At 40.1% G+C, this 15,388-nt stretch overlaps 2 protein-coding genes across 2 annotated transcripts in view; both read left to right on the plus strand.

Annotated features, from left to right (window-relative positions):
• Positions 1-6: 6 nt before the first annotated feature.
• On the plus strand, positions 7-9,897 carry YIPF1 (Yip1 domain family member 1). The gene is made up of 9 exons (XM_024219668.3): positions 7-831; positions 4,144-4,307; positions 4,846-4,926; positions 5,102-5,189; positions 5,318-5,434; positions 6,337-6,503; positions 7,238-7,420; positions 8,473-8,567; positions 9,616-9,897. Exons 1-8 carry the CDS (start codon positions 801-803, stop codon positions 8,560-8,562), a joined length of 921 nt encoding a protein of 306 aa, XP_024075436.1. The 5' UTR covers positions 7-800; the 3' UTR covers positions 8,563-8,567; positions 9,616-9,897.
• Positions 9,898-15,009: 5,112 nt separating this feature from the next.
• NDC1 (NDC1 transmembrane nucleoporin) overlaps positions 15,010-15,388 on the plus strand; it is a 30,762-nt gene continuing 30,383 nt past the window's right edge. The window contains exon 1 of the mRNA XM_026651757.1: positions 15,010-15,106. Coding sequence (XP_026507542.1) covers positions 15,062-15,106 — 45 coding nt within the window. The 5' untranslated portion in view covers positions 15,010-15,061. The remainder of the gene's footprint in view (positions 15,107-15,388) is intronic.

Genomic DNA, 15,388 nt, shown 5'->3' on the forward strand with positions numbered 1-15,388 from the left:
CCCCCACCTGACATCAACTGAACGGACAATACGTCACCCGTGTGTGACTAGCCCGTGAGGGAAGAGGACAAGTCCCGACCCTCCCGTGGGAGCTGCCTGTCTGTCCCTGCAGCGCTGGCTGCTGCCTGTGGCTTAGGGCAAGGTGCAGGGACTTTTGGAAAGGATGGAAACTGCCCCATGAATGTCCCCCTTAACCTGTTCAATCATTGCCATATTTCTTAGTTAAAGATCTTCATATGTCTTCAGAAATGAATTGCACCCTGTAACACTCTTATGAGGTGGCTGAAGTATATGTGCCCACCATGGAAATACACCTTTTCTGGGGTGAAACTAACTCTCTAACTGTGCACAGGACAGGAACATTGTACAATAGGTTAGGACAAGAAATGAAGACTATCACGTTAATATTAACTACGGTAGGAGGAAAAGAAAGGAAAATGTAGCTAGCCAAAGTGGTGTTTGGACAGGATGTTAGGGATAAGCCCTTACTCTGTGGTATCAGATTTTAATTACCACAAACATCAGAACTGTAGTTTTACATCTCCTTATATGCTTGAGTATAATGAGATCATAATATCTAAACTTCTATGTTTTTGCAGGAAATCTTAATATCTTAACTATACTATTCATGCTGAAGAGAGGGGGAAGCTACAAATACCTGTTTCGTCAATGTATTGAGAGAAAAACTGCATTTTAAAAATATTTTCAGTCACTTATTTTTCATTTTAGATGTTTAACTTTTGATCTGCTATTCAGATATTTTAAAGTTCTGAATACTCGTTCTAGAGCCTAGCGAATGAATGGCGACTGTGGATGATTTAAAGTTTCAAGGTAAATTGTCAAATTACACTTGTTAATTGGGCCAAAACTTTCATGTTAAGGAAAATGAATAAGTGACAGTAATTGATTCTTGTTAAGTGGTTGCAGCCTTTGCTTTGGTTCCCTGTGAATGTGAGTTTAAGTAACGCAAGTTTACACAAATAATGTCTTTAACTATTTCACTCTTGCATAGCATCTTTTTAGATGAGCATCTCAAAGTACTTAGGTGATTAAATGTTATTTCTATCTTGACTGAAAACACTGGTTACACTCGTGTAAATTCGGAGCTTAAGCTGAGCAGAACTGGCCCACTGGGTGCAGAGATGAGAACATTCTCACCAGTACATAGGATCAGACCTTGAAATGGATATAGTGTCAAACTTATTTTTAAAGATATCTAATTTAGAAATAACTATCTTTGAGGGCTAAGGCTGTCTAATCATAAATCTGTTCTGCATGGGCAGCTGCCTGCACCAGTGTAGGGCCCCACTTGACTGCTTGTGGATATAAAGGTCTGTCCAGTGACTCTGACTGAAGGATGGGGACCTAAGTCTGTGATATATCTTTAGCGCACACAGAAGGCAGACTAGTTGGAGAGAAGGCACAGCACTCCATTAACTGAACGAGCACCCAGCTTAATCTGAGCTAGTTGAGGCTTTAGGAAACAATTCACCCTGGGTGTGCCTACGCTAGTAACATGGAGCCTAAGGCCTTGTCTACACTACAGAGTTTTGTCGACAAAAGTCAGTTTTCATCGACAAAACAGTGGAGGTTTATACTCTACAGTGCTCCTTCCACCCACAAAACTCTCCTGCTTTGTCAACAAAATAAAACCGCCCCAGCGAGAGGTGTAGAGCTTTTTGCAACAAAGGTGTATTGACAAAGTTTATGTCTGCACTGTGCATCTTACAATGGTGCGGCTGTGCCACTGCAGCCACGCTGTTGTAAGGTGCGCTGTGTAGCCGCTCTTTATCGCTGGGAGAGAGCTCTCCCGGTGGCAAAATAAAACCATCTCCAACGAGGGGTGGTAGCTTCGTCGCCAGGAGCATGGCTCCCACCGACGAAGCGCTGTCCACACCAGTGCTTTTCATCGTTAAAACTTTTGTCGTTCGGGGGGAGGGTATGTTTTTTCACACCCCTGAGCCAGAAAAGTTTTAACGATAAAAGTGTCAGTGTAGCCACTGCACTTGGTTATGTCACTGTAAATGGCCTCCGGGAGGTGTCCCACAATGCCTATCCTGACCGCTCTGGTCAGCAGTTCAAACTCCGCTGCCCGGTACCCAGGTATCTGCCTCTCCCCCTTTAAAGGCCTGGGAATTTTTGAAATTCCACTTCCTGTTTGCTTGGCATGGAGAGCTCACATCGCATAATCGCAGCTGACCATGGTGGCGCCATGCAGCAAACGCTTTCCCGCTTGGAGCATACTTGGGTTGTTGGATCTGCTGGCACTGTGGGGAGAGGAGGCTGTGCAGTCCCAGCTCCACTCCAGCCATAGGAACTTTGTGGCATGTTGGATAAGGACTACGAACGGGACACACATCAGTGCCATGCAAAGATAAAGGAGCTCAGGCAGACGTACCAAAAGGCAAGGGAATCAAACCGTTGCTCAGATGCTGCACTGAAGACCTGCTTCTATAGGGGGCTGGATGCCATCCTCGGCGGCGATCCCACCTCCAAGAGCCCCGTGGATACTTTGGGGGGCCTGGAGACAGCAGACAATGGATTCAACCCTGAGAATGAAGTGGTGGACGAGGAGGTTGAGCTGGAGGATGAGATGGGACAGGCAACAGAGTTGTCCTGTACTGTAGCAAGCCAGGACCTCTTCTTGACCCAGGAGGGTTCGAGCCAGTCCCAGCACTCCATCTCTGGCACACATGATGCAGGAGAGGGGAGCTCTGGTAAGTGATCTTTTTGAGTTGATGCTGCTTGGCTATATGAGGTATAGCTGTCCTTTGCTTTGTTATATGCTAGAAATGAGTTAAGGGATAGAAATATACACAACTAGCTGTGTCTACGTGTGCTTCACATTCCCCTTTGCAGCTACTCAGTAGGGCAGATCAGTATGTTAATCCACATCAAGATTTCACAAGAATCCTCCAGAGAGATCTCTAGGAAACTTTCCTGGAGGTACTCGCCAATCCTCTGCTGAAGGTTCCTTGGCAGAGCTGCTTTATTCCTTCCCCCATTGTAGGAAACTTTTTCACACTAATCGGCAATGACTTGTTTAGGGACCAAAGTGGCAAACAGGCAACCAACATAGGGACCAGGTCTGAAGCTGCATGCCTGCAGGAGATGTACCCTTGCATTCTTGCTTACGGTCAGGAGTGAGATATCGGTTTCAGTGACCCCCCCTCCTGTAGAAAATGGTGGCAGAATTTACAATTTTGTCCCTAGTCGTTTGCAGGGAGCCCCTTTAAAAATCACCTAGATCCTTTGCCCTATCTTTAGTCCCCACTTTCCCCCTTGCCCCCGGCTGACTCACCATGTTTAGGGTGTTCCCTTAGCTATGTTCTGGCCAAGGGACAGTGAGAGATTATTTCATATTTTAAAAGGTGTATTTTACTATCATAATTTGATGCTGTCATGATTCGATGCTGTGAATACACTAACAATCATGCTTCTGTTTATTGTTTCTTGTGCTTCTGTAGATTGGCCTTCAGGGAAACCCCCTACACACTGACGGTGTGGGTGAGGAGGAGCCAGGAGGACATGTTTCGAGAGGTGCTCCAATCCTTAGCAAAAAACAAGAACACAGGCCGTGGAGAGAGACAGTAAATGAAAATTATCTAATACCCAGGACAGGAAGGAGAGCCAGGAGCAAATTTTAATGGGCAAGGAGCGGATGATAAAAGTGAAGGAGGAGGAGCAAACGGAGATGTTGAAGTCCCTAATTATGCTGCAGGGGCTGTTGAAAAATGGTGTGAAACGCAATCGTAAGCCCATGGAATGATGGGACAGAAAAAACTGCATCATGGGATGTTGAGCCCATACCCATGATGCACTGCGATCCACTCCGCCTTCCCACAACTCCTAGCTGCAGAAGGTAGCGAATAGCACAGTGGGATAGCTACCCACAGTGTACTGCTCTCTCTGTCGGTGCTAGAGCATCAACTGGGGATGCGCTCCACTGACAGAAGGAGCATTGTGTGAACATACACAAGCAACATAGTTATAGTGGTTTTGGATTGTTTGTGTAACTTGCATCAACAAAACTTTAGTGTAGACAAGGCCTAAGGATTGATGAGATATCAGTCTTAAAATGAAGCTTTTTTTTTTTTTTAATTCTTGAAAATACCACCTTTTTTGTAATGTGCTTATTTTCAGAATTTGATGATGCAGCTAACTTGCTGGCAGGAAACCCAGATGCCACCACAATAAGTATTGATGAGCCTAGTGAAAACCCCAAGAATCAGTATGGCCTTCTGCAAGACTCTAGGAGAGAGGAGGATGACGAGTTACTGGGGACTGATGACTCAGATAAAACTGAGGTAATAATAACACATTTATAATGCCCCCATCAACATGATGTATCTAAATACCCTTTACAACAGTCAACATTTTTATCAGGAAGGAACAGGGAACTTCCTTGCTGGCCCTGTCAGTACTGATGGAAGTGCATACTTTAATTCACACTTACACCTATTATAAGGTGGAGACTGGAAGAAGCTCAGATGTAGTTGACTTCAAGAGACTTAGTGGTAATACAGTATAGGTGGTGGGGTTGAGGCTTTTAGACTTGAAAGGCTAGTTGAACAAGACATTTAATTATTAATGGAAGTTATATTACTTGTAAACCTCCTCACCAAAAAGGAGGTAGGAATCATAAACTATTTGCACATCTAGAATATGCAACCCCATAGAAAATATCTTCTGCGGTTAACAAACACCAGAGAAAGAGAGAAATAATTCTCTTACTTCCCATTATTCTAGCTATGGTGTAAGTAATATTATTGGGCTTTAAATGACTTACTAAGTAAAATGGATGATAGAAATTATTACAATTGAATTATCTTTCCTATCTTCAAGTTACTTGCAGGACAGAAGAAAAGTGCCCCCTTCTGGACATTTGAATACTACCAGACTTTCTTTGATGTGGATACATACCAGGTTGGTAATTGTTCTTAATAATCGGGGTGAAAACATTATCTAATATCTTACTTCACACAAAGGGAATTATAGCGGTTTAACAGTTTTAACTGTAGACTAATATTTATAGATGCTTTATAGTTATTTCATAGTGCATTTTCTTGTTTTCAGTAACATGATGGTATTTTTTTCCTAGGTCCTAGACAGAATAAAAGGCTCGGTTTTCCCAATACCAGGAAAAAACTTTGTAAGACTATATATCCGCAGCAATCCAGATCTTTATGGTGTGTACCAATTGTAACATTAATATTATTTAATTGCTACATTATTGAAGTTCATTCTTTTGTTAAAATTAGTACAAGGGTGGGGCACAGGAGAACTATCTTGTTAAATTGATTTGTTTCCATTTAAGGTCCTTTTTGGATATGTGCCACATTAGTCTTTGCCATTGCTATTAGTGGTAATCTTTCAAATTTCTTCATCCATCTGGGTAAACCTGCATACCAGTATGTGCCTGAGTTCAGAAAAGGTGTGTAAGTAGTTCTCATTCTTGTTTCCTTATCTCTTTTTTATAACTTAGGTTTTTCTTTTAAACAAATAAATCTGTATGTAGAAGTCATAGCTTTGCTTTGTCATAACTTTTTAATAACTGTCTCTTTCCACTTCCAGACAGATGCAAAAATAATTAAAGTTGTAGTTGAATAGACATCTCTTGATAGTGTTCATGTAAGAAGTTAAATAGAATTTCAGCAGATCATACAGTAATAATCACTCAGTCCACTTAACAAAGGGCTTGAAGTTCCTACTTCATGCTGGGATACAAAATCAGTAAAGGAAGCTTAACCATTATGTGTTGCTCTAATGAAGTTAGAGAGTGGGGAAGCAATTGCCTGCCCTTTGGCTGTCCTTTATATTGTGAAAGAGAATGCAATACCTATAAAAGAACACTTGTTTTTAAATGCATGACATATTTAAAGGAATACTGTCAATTTAAAATAAATGAGTTAAAAATAGCTTCAGATGTTATACCTCCTGAGCTCTCCTCCCAGTTTTAGTGGTTCTTAGTATTCTTTTTGTATTTTTTTTTTAAGTGGGTTTTTCTTTCCACTGTTCCACACAAATGGCAAATTGAATACCCACAGAAAATACTGAAACTGATGTCATTTTTATATAGTCAAAGTAAAAACACTGAAAACAGAAAAATAACCTTTCCCCTATAAGCTTAAGTATTAATTTATAGTAGTGGTAGGCTTTTTTTTTTTTTTTTTAAAAAGGACATAAATGCAAAAGTTGCCATTGTTCCTTAAAGTAAGCTTAGTTGTTCCTAGTAGCATTTCTTTTTTTTGTAATGTTAGCTCTTCAATTAGAAGCAAAAAATTAAATTAATGATGGTGTTTAGTATTACTAAATCTCTTTAATGTCTCTTTACAGTGTCCATAGCTGCAACCGCTATCTATGCTTATGCTTGGCTGGTTCCTCTGGCTCTCTGGGGATTCCTTATGTGGAGAAATAGCAAAGTTATGAATATAGTCTCCTACTCGTTTCTTGAGATAGTGTGTGTCTATGGCTATTCACTCTTTATTTATATTCCAACAGCTGTAAGTATGGCCTAAAGAGCATCATCAAATGTATTATGAAAATCTCAGGAGTTTTTATTAAATGTTGTCTGACTAGAAAATGTACATGGATGTGTTGGCTGGTGTATGTTTTTTACCTCCCAATGAAAAGATTGGCTGGAAAGTACGTGACATTCATATGTGTATCCTGTGAGACATGAGTACTCTAACTCCTTAAATTTATGTAACAGGCTGCCTATTGTGTATTTATGCCACATAAATTAGATGGAATATTAGACCTGTTAGATGGAATATTAGACCTTCTCATCTGTGATGTTTTCCTTCAATGGCTGCAGCCTACAGGACATAGAGTTGGCACCCTAAAATATGTCAACAGATTTTACCACCTACACTAGAATTCTTCATTTTAGAGAATATCTCAGGGACTGGTAAATTCTTTCAAACCAGTGGAACTCTTTTTAAAGTGCTCTCACTGTAAGCTTTAGTTGTTCTTATTTAGTACAATTATTTCATTGGTTCCAGCTAGTAAGCCTTGGTACTGATACAGCTAATGGAGTCTCCTCTTAGCTTGGGGTGATAGAAACCTTTATGTTTTGGTGCCAAATGAAGCATGAATAGTACTTGCTAACAGTCCTGATGGATGGATGTGATCTATGGAGCTGTAATGCTGCTATAAACAGTGACTTAAATAAATGTATCTTGATATTTAATAAGGCCTTCTCTCTCTCTCTCTCTCTCTCTTTCTTTTTAAACAGATTTTGTGGATTATTCCACAAAAAGCTGTACGATGGATCTTGGTAATGTTTGCTCTGTGCCTTTCGGGGTCAGTTTTAGTAATGACATTTTGGCCTGCTGTTAGAGACGATAACCGAAGGATTGCACTGGCTACTATGGTGACTGTTGTACTTCTTCATGCCCTGCTTGCTATTGGTTGTTTGGTATGATAATGTTCTTTCTTAGCGTCTAAGATTATATATTATTTGAGTTAAATCAATAATAGTTTTGTATTAAAATCAAGGGGGTTTGTGGAGCTTTTTGTTTAAGCAGATCTCTTGATAATTGCAAAGCATAAACATAAGGATGCTGTTCTGAAAAAATCTCAATACATGTGGCAGGCATGAATATTCAAACATAGCACAAAGATTTTTTGTAGATCTCTCCCCGAGTGTTTCTACACTAAAAGTAGCAATGATGGTTACATTTTTAGCATAAATTGTTCCTCAGATAGCCGTCTTAAGTATACCTTGCATTTATGACAGCAACCTTTTAAAGCATTAATCTGTATCATCTGCATTTAACATCTCATTCAGGTAAGTATAAAGATTATTCTTTTAAAGCTTATCAAATGTTCAGTATATAGTGTTTTGTACATACTACTTACACATAATTAGAAATTACAATGCTAAGACACAAACTTGCTATCTCAGTAGAAAAACAGGAAAATCTAGTGCTAAGTGTAACTAAGAGAACATAAACTACTTCTACTTTTTTTCCCTTTTGTACAAAGCTGGGGAGGCATCATCCAAGCTTCAGGTTTGAAATAGCTTGATTCTTTGCACCACAGGTTCAAACCCAAGAAGGTCCATTTAAACCCTTTAGCCTTCGGAAGTACATAAATTCAGTACAATGCAAATTATAGCGTATGGAGGTCATAATCCTAGCTCCAATGAAGTCAATAGGAGTTCTGCTATCGACTTCAGAGGGGCCAGGATTTCACCAGCAGTCTCCAGTGGAAGTTCAATGGGGTCTCTGTGTGGTGGGTATTTTTGTTTTCTTCTCCAACAGTAAAATAACAAGCAACCAAATAAACTGACATCAAGCTCCTTCCACAAAAACTCTTTGAATTAACAATGTGACTTTTTGAAAAGAGCTAAAATTTGCCTAAATGCTAAAACTGTACCTCCATAAAATATAACTTGTGAAAATGAACATGTCAAGGTGAAGTTGTGTCTTGTTTCTAACTCACTCTCACTCCCATCTAATAATGTAGGCATACTTTTTTGATGCTCCTGACCTGAATGTTCTTATACCTACTGCAGCTGCTCAAAATGGAACAATAGTAGCAACAAAGACTCAGTAAATAAGGTAAGAATTAAATCTAAATTTTCAGCTCTAGTCACCTTTTCAAAAATCTTGCCAATATTAGGAAGACAAATGTCTGGGGCCATTTTTGCTGAACTTGTGTCACTGCAAGTAAGTTGGAAAGAGTCTGTGGGGGGGGGGGTCTTAGAAATGTTGTGCTGATCTGTACATGTATACCATTCAGTATTCTATCATTTCCCTAAGATCAAATGTTGTATTATGGCTATTAAAATAACTTTTCCTTAGATGCTTTACCTTTTCTTGAAGTTTATCCTCCATAAACAAATATTACCAAAACAAAATTCTACTTAATAAATATTTATCTCTGCTAAGAGTTTTCCCCCCACTTAAAACTATGTACTTACTGAAGGGCTAATAGAGGTTATTAAAAGTTAAATACATATTGTGCAAACCAAATTCTTTAAAAAAAAAAAAAAAAAAGGGATTATAAATTGTACCTTTGTTTCATTAATATTCAAATCAGAAGATAGGTTAGATATTCCCCTAACTTCTACATGATAGTTTTCAAAGCACCAGCTCCTGTATATAGGTAGATCGATGATCTCTCTGAACATGTTTCTCTTAGTATCTGAGGCATATGGACTGAATTCTATGTATGGGATGGTGTGAATTCTTGCTTCTTGATGGCCAGGGATACTGCCGATGCCAAACAACACTTGGATATAGAATAGGGTTAGAAGGCATGGGAGCTGGTCCACAGAAGGCTGAAGACCAAAGGTGGGTGGGTGTGAGGAAAATTAGAGCATTATTAGTACTTATTGATTAGTCACTTGTTCTTAGACTTCTTCTCAATGTAGCCAGTTAATCCTAACAAAGCTCAGACACAATCTAATTGCCCTTACTTACCAAGATTATCGATAATGAATAAACTGAAGATTTTACGTTCCTCCAAAAAGCAATTTATCCTAAGTGACTAATAGAATTCTGCAATGCTACGGTAGAATTCTTTTTAGACACAAATGCATGCACACACTTTAATCTATCTGCGGAGAATTTTCATATTGATAGGTGCTACTTCTCTATTTTTCAGATTACAACGCCTTTGTTCCCCATCTGTACAGTAATTTTTATTTTAGATATTTTTTCACTGAAGAAAATGGAAATTGCAAAAACTGAAAAAGAAGGAAGAGCCAGTGCAGTTACGTGACTCATGGACCTCTAAATGCTCATCAGAATGCTAGTAGACTTCTAATACTGTTGATTTTATTCCTTGTACAGAGATTTTCTTTTTTTCTTAATTTCTGCATACCTTGCACTCATTGCAGTGTATGTCTCAGAATAAAAATGCTCCAGAGGGTGGTTTTGAATTTTAGTTCTTTCACAGGTGAGAGATGTTTGTTAATTATCTTTTTTCCAAAGAGCTTGTACAATTTCACTTCTGTCAATCTATTGGGGATAAACATATTTCAGGTCACTTCATTTGACAAGACTAAATTACAAATGAGGATGGAGGAGAGAATTTTGCTGAATTAGTTATAAATCACACTTTTAAAAAATATACTTGTTTTAAAAGACCATTTTAAGGTTGCACATCAAGCATTTAATGCCAGACTGAAGGTTTCCCAGGCAACCTTTATTGGGCCCCCTTGTGTGTATGAATTGATAGTACGTGATTGTGTAATTAGTGACAATTTTGCACAGGACCCCCGCCTCATTCTGTGAACTCAGCAAATGGTTACTTTCACTATTTTTATCCCTCACATTGCATTATTTAATGCATACTATCCAAGCCCTACCTTTTAATATAAAATTAATAATTTCATCCTGGGGGGTTCTCTCACCATAGTGGGTATAGCTACCTTTTGAGATAGAGGTGAAACCTCTGGTTTGAGGCGATATACCCATGCTAAAAATAAAAATGTAGCTGCTGTGGCACGAGGAGTTAGACACACCTGCAGGTGGCTATCATCTTGGAGGGGTAGCTGCTCATGCCATCGTGGCTGTATTTCTCTTCGTAGTGTACCAGCTCGATGAAAGCTAGCATGCGTATGTCTCAAGATGGCAATTTATACCTCCAGACTGAAGTAGAGACATACCACGGAATGCCTTGTATGCCTCTGTGAGATTAAGTGGTAATATTGTCCCTATTTTACAGATGCAGAGATAAGCCAGAATTGTCAAGTGTGTCCTATCTTCAGGTTCCTAATTTAAAACACCTAAGCTCTATTTTTTTTCCTGAGTACTTATTTTTATAGCAGTTCATATGTTCAAAACTGTTCTTGACTTCAGTTGCAATTATGAGCATTCAGCACTTCAGTAAATCTGGAACTAGGTAACTCAGGTTAGGCACTCAGATTTTTGAAGGCTTACAGCTTGGCCAAATTTGGGGACTTTCACAGGGACTGCAAAAAGCATATTTCTGGCACCAGCAAGACCACCCTGCCAAATTTCATGTACCTGCTCCAAGGCATTAAAGTGTTTAAACTTAAAGGGGAGGGGGGCCCACATACTCAGCATGAGAAACTTGAGTCTAAACTGTTTGGCAAAGTTATAAACTAGAGCTAGCTCAGATTTGTTCAGCAAATAGTGAATGTGCTAAAAACTGTAGTTTCTGGGCAATCAAATTTATTTGTGAATTCAGCAATTATTTTTGGCTGAATTTTAAAAAAAAGAGGGGGAGGATGGAGAAACTTTTGAAAAGTTGAGTAGAAGTGACATTTCTTTCCAAAATGTCAATTCAAGTTAATCTGAATGAAATTTTCCGTTGTTGCTGAGGGAAAAAAAAATGAAAACGCAGCTTCAGATTGAAACTTTTTTTTCAGTTCAGCTACCACCCTGAAAAATCCATTATTCACTCAACTCTGTTATAAGCAAACTGCCAACACACACAAATGGATATCGGCAGGCAACCTTGACTATAGGTGATGCTACCAGCTCCACTTATAACAAACTCCAGAGGTTATTTAAAATTAGGGCTGTCGATTAATCGCAGATAACTCACATGATTAACTCAAAAAAATTAATTGCAATTAAAAAAATTAATTGCACTTAAACAATACTAGAATACCATTTATTTAAATATTTTTTGATGTTTTTCTACACTTTCAAATATTGATTTGTTTCAACACAGAATACAAAGTGTACAGTGCTCACTTTATATTATTTATTACAAATATTCACTGTAAAAATGATAAAAAAAATTATTTTTTCAATTCACCTCATACAGGTGCTGTAGTGCAGTCTCTTTATTGTGAAAGTGTAATTTACAAATGTAGATTTTTTTTTTTACATAACTGAACTCAAAAACAAAACAATGTAAAACTTTAGAGCCTGCAAGTCCACTTAGTCCCACTCCTTCAACCACTCGCTAAGACAAACAAGTTTGTTTACATTTACAGGTGATATTGCTGCCTGCTTCTTATTTACAATGTCACCTGAAAGTGAGAATAGGCATTCGCATGGCACTTTTGTAGCTGGCGTTGCAAGGTATTTACGTGCCAGATCTGCTAAACATTTGTATGCCCCGTCATGCTTCGGCCACCATTCCAGAGGACATGCTTCCATGCTGCTGATGGTCATTTAAAAAAAATGTGTTAATTAAATTTGTGACTGAACTCCTTGAGGGAGAATTGTATATCTCCTATTCTGTTTTACCCACATTCTGCCATATATTTCATGTTATGGCAGTCTCGGATGATGACCCAGCACATGTTCATTTTAAGAACACTTTCATAGCAGATTTGACAAAACGCAAAGAAAGTACCAATGTGAGATTTCTAAAAACTCCACTCAAGGTTTAAGAATCTGAAGTGCTGTGCAAAATCTGAGAGGGACAAGGTGTGGAACGTGCTTTCAGAAGTCTTAAAAGAGTAACACTCCGATGTGGAAATTACAGAACCCGAACCACCAAAAAATAAAATCAACCTTCTGCTGGTGGCATCTGACTCAGATGATGAAAATGAACATGCGTCAGTCCGCTCTGCTTTGGATCGTTATCGAGCAGAACCTGTCAGCATGGACGCATGTCCTCTGGAATGGTGGTTGAAGCATGAAGGAACATATGAATCTTTAGTGCATCTGGCATGTAAATATCTTGCAACGCTGGCTACAACAGTGCCATGCGAATGCCTGTTCTCGCTTTCAGGAGACATTGTAAACAGGAAGCGGGCAGCATTATCTCTTGCAAATTGTAACCAAACTTGTTTGTTTGAGTGATTGGCTGAAGTAGGACTGAGTGGACATGTAGGCTCTAAAGTTTTACATTTTATTTTTGAATAATTCTACATTTGTAAGTTCAACTTTCATGATAAAGGGATTGCACTACAGTACTTGTATTAGGTGAATTGAAAAATACTATTTTTTTTACAGTGCATATATTTGTAATCAAAAATAAATATAAAGTGAGCACTGTACACTTTGTATTCTGTGTTGTAATTGAAATCAATATATTTGAAAATGTAGAAAACATCCAAAAATATTTAAATAAATAGTATTCTATTATTGTTTAACAGTGTGATTAGTCAGGATTAGTTTTTTTTAATTGCTGGACAGCCTTATTTAAAATCTAATAATCCTATATGTATGGTAGGTTTATTATGTTTTGTCAGCAACGGTGTGGGTTAATTGACTAAGGACCCATTAAGGAGATAAGAATCTCTGTGTTCTAACATCACCTCCTGTCAGTGTGGCCTTTGACAAAGGAAGATTTCTTATTCCTATATATACACATTACAAGAATGTCTGTGTCTTTGTTTTGTTTTCCCCATTTATAAAATGAGGCAGGTGGTCCGAGGAAGGATTAATATTAAAGTTGGCAAAGTGTTAAGTATTGTTCTAGATAAATTGCACCACTCCTTGTATAATTCACATACTGCAGGCTAAACACTTCCTCTTCTAATCAGTAAACGGATACCCTCACAACTTTAACTTAAATGCTGTTGGATTTAAATTTGCAGTATTTTACGTGTAAGCTACTGCTAGAATGATAGTAGCTTTCCTCATGTACATGTGCACTGGAATTAGCCATTAAGTACAGAGGAAAAAATGGACTTTCATAAAATCATTCGAAAGTAATAGGTGCAGAATTGTTCAGATTTTTCTCTTTAAATTAAAAAAAAATGCCTTGCCCATAATCTGTGGTTAGATGTACGATGGACCATATGGGGCCTTGGCTTTAAGTGTTCCTTTCTCTTTATACTGTTGTTTGGTGCACACTTGAACAGAAAAAGGCTCTGCTTATGTATTAGACCACAAAAATGCAAGTTGATGTGTGTTAGAAAAAGCAATAGGTGTGTAATGTACATTAAATGTTAATATAAGGCACCAGTGCAGAACAGAAAAATCTTGTTAAAAGAAGCCTCCCTACTCTATCTTGGTAGAAACAACATACTGATTGCAAGTGTTGTGGTGTCCTCCATTTCCTTTACTAGTTTTGATTTTTAACAAGGTAAAGGGAAAAAACATAAAATGTTTCCAGGTAATGCTCTGCTTCTTCTAAGAAAAGTGTGTGCATAGGGAATTGGGTCCTAAAGTCTGGGCTCTGCTACCATTCCTTAAAATAACTCTGCTGATTTCACTGAAGTTGCTTTAGATTTATGATAGGCTGAGAGTAAAATCTGTCCCAAACGCCTTGTTCTGGATGTTTGACAGATACATCATGTATGCAACAAGATGTTCATATTATCATGTTTAATGTCCATCTGAAACACGTAAGCGTCAAACCCACCTTGCCTAACAAGAGAGAGGTATTACCTTGGGGCTTAAATAACAGTTAACTATAATTGGCATGTTGAAGCCATTGTCCTACTGTTTGTGACAATTATGGGATGAGATCTCATTAGGGGAGTTCATAAGTCAGTTTCTGTGCTCTGTGAAGGTGAGATTTCACTTTTACTGAAGTGTTAGTGTTGTATAGGTGCGGTTTTTTTAAACAGCCGGCCCCCGTGGTTCCTCTTTCAGCTTCCTTCTGTCTTCACAAGTTTTTTTTTTAAAAAACCACAGAAGTGCAATGCCTTCCAGCAGATCTGGTGGTTTAGGGTCAGCCCATTACTCTCTTCATAACGTAGCCTCTTGTGTCCCCGTGAGCTGTGGAAAAGAGCATAGGACACCTGTAAGTGCCTCGCCATACGAGCAGTACGTAGTAACGGCCAGGGGCAGGAGTGAGTAATGAGAGAGAGAGAGAGAGGTGTGTGTGTATACACACACACACTGGGTACACAGCGGGACCGGAGTCGGTTTGCTGACCCGCGGTAGCAGGGGGACACTCGGGATCGCCTGGCGCGAGGCACGCCGGGAGACCCGGGACGTGCAGTGCCCGTACTGCGCAGGATCGGTCGTTGCCCGATTCAGACGCCGTAGTTTCAGCTCCCTTGCCGCCGTCACTTCCGGTTGCGGGGTCCCTGCGGGGGCTGGCCTTAGCAGCGCCTGATGGGTGGCTCCAACAGGCAGCGCGATGAACAGCCCCGGTGGAGGAAGCGGGGGCCTGAACGCTGGCGGCTTTGAATGGCGGCGGCAGCGGGACTCACGCTGCAGGGACTATGAGGGCAGGCGGCGGCGGGGAGCAGCAGGCGCTGCTCAGGCAGGTGAGGGCCGCGCCCGGTGCCGTTCTCAGGCCCCTCCCTGTGGCAGTGTGGGGGTCCTAGGCCCCGCTGTCGGGCAGCCGCCGCAGGCCTTGCCCCCGGTGGGGGAGGGGAGAAGGGGCCGTGGGTCCCCTAGGCCGAGCCACGGTCGCCCCGGGCTGTTCTGCGGGGTAGATGCTGGGGGAGCCGGGTGGACCGTGGCCTGGCCTGATCCCGCGCATCAGGGCCCCTGCTCGGGCTGGTGCCCTGCCCTGGGGGTGTGGAGCCCGCCCTGCGCACCGCGGG

Source organism: Terrapene carolina, unplaced genomic scaffold (assembly GCF_002925995.2).
Source record: "Terrapene carolina triunguis isolate 2854851 unplaced genomic scaffold, T_m_triunguis-2.0 Scaffold102, whole genome shotgun sequence".
Taxonomy (NCBI): Eukaryota; Metazoa; Chordata; order Testudines; family Emydidae; genus Terrapene; species Terrapene triunguis.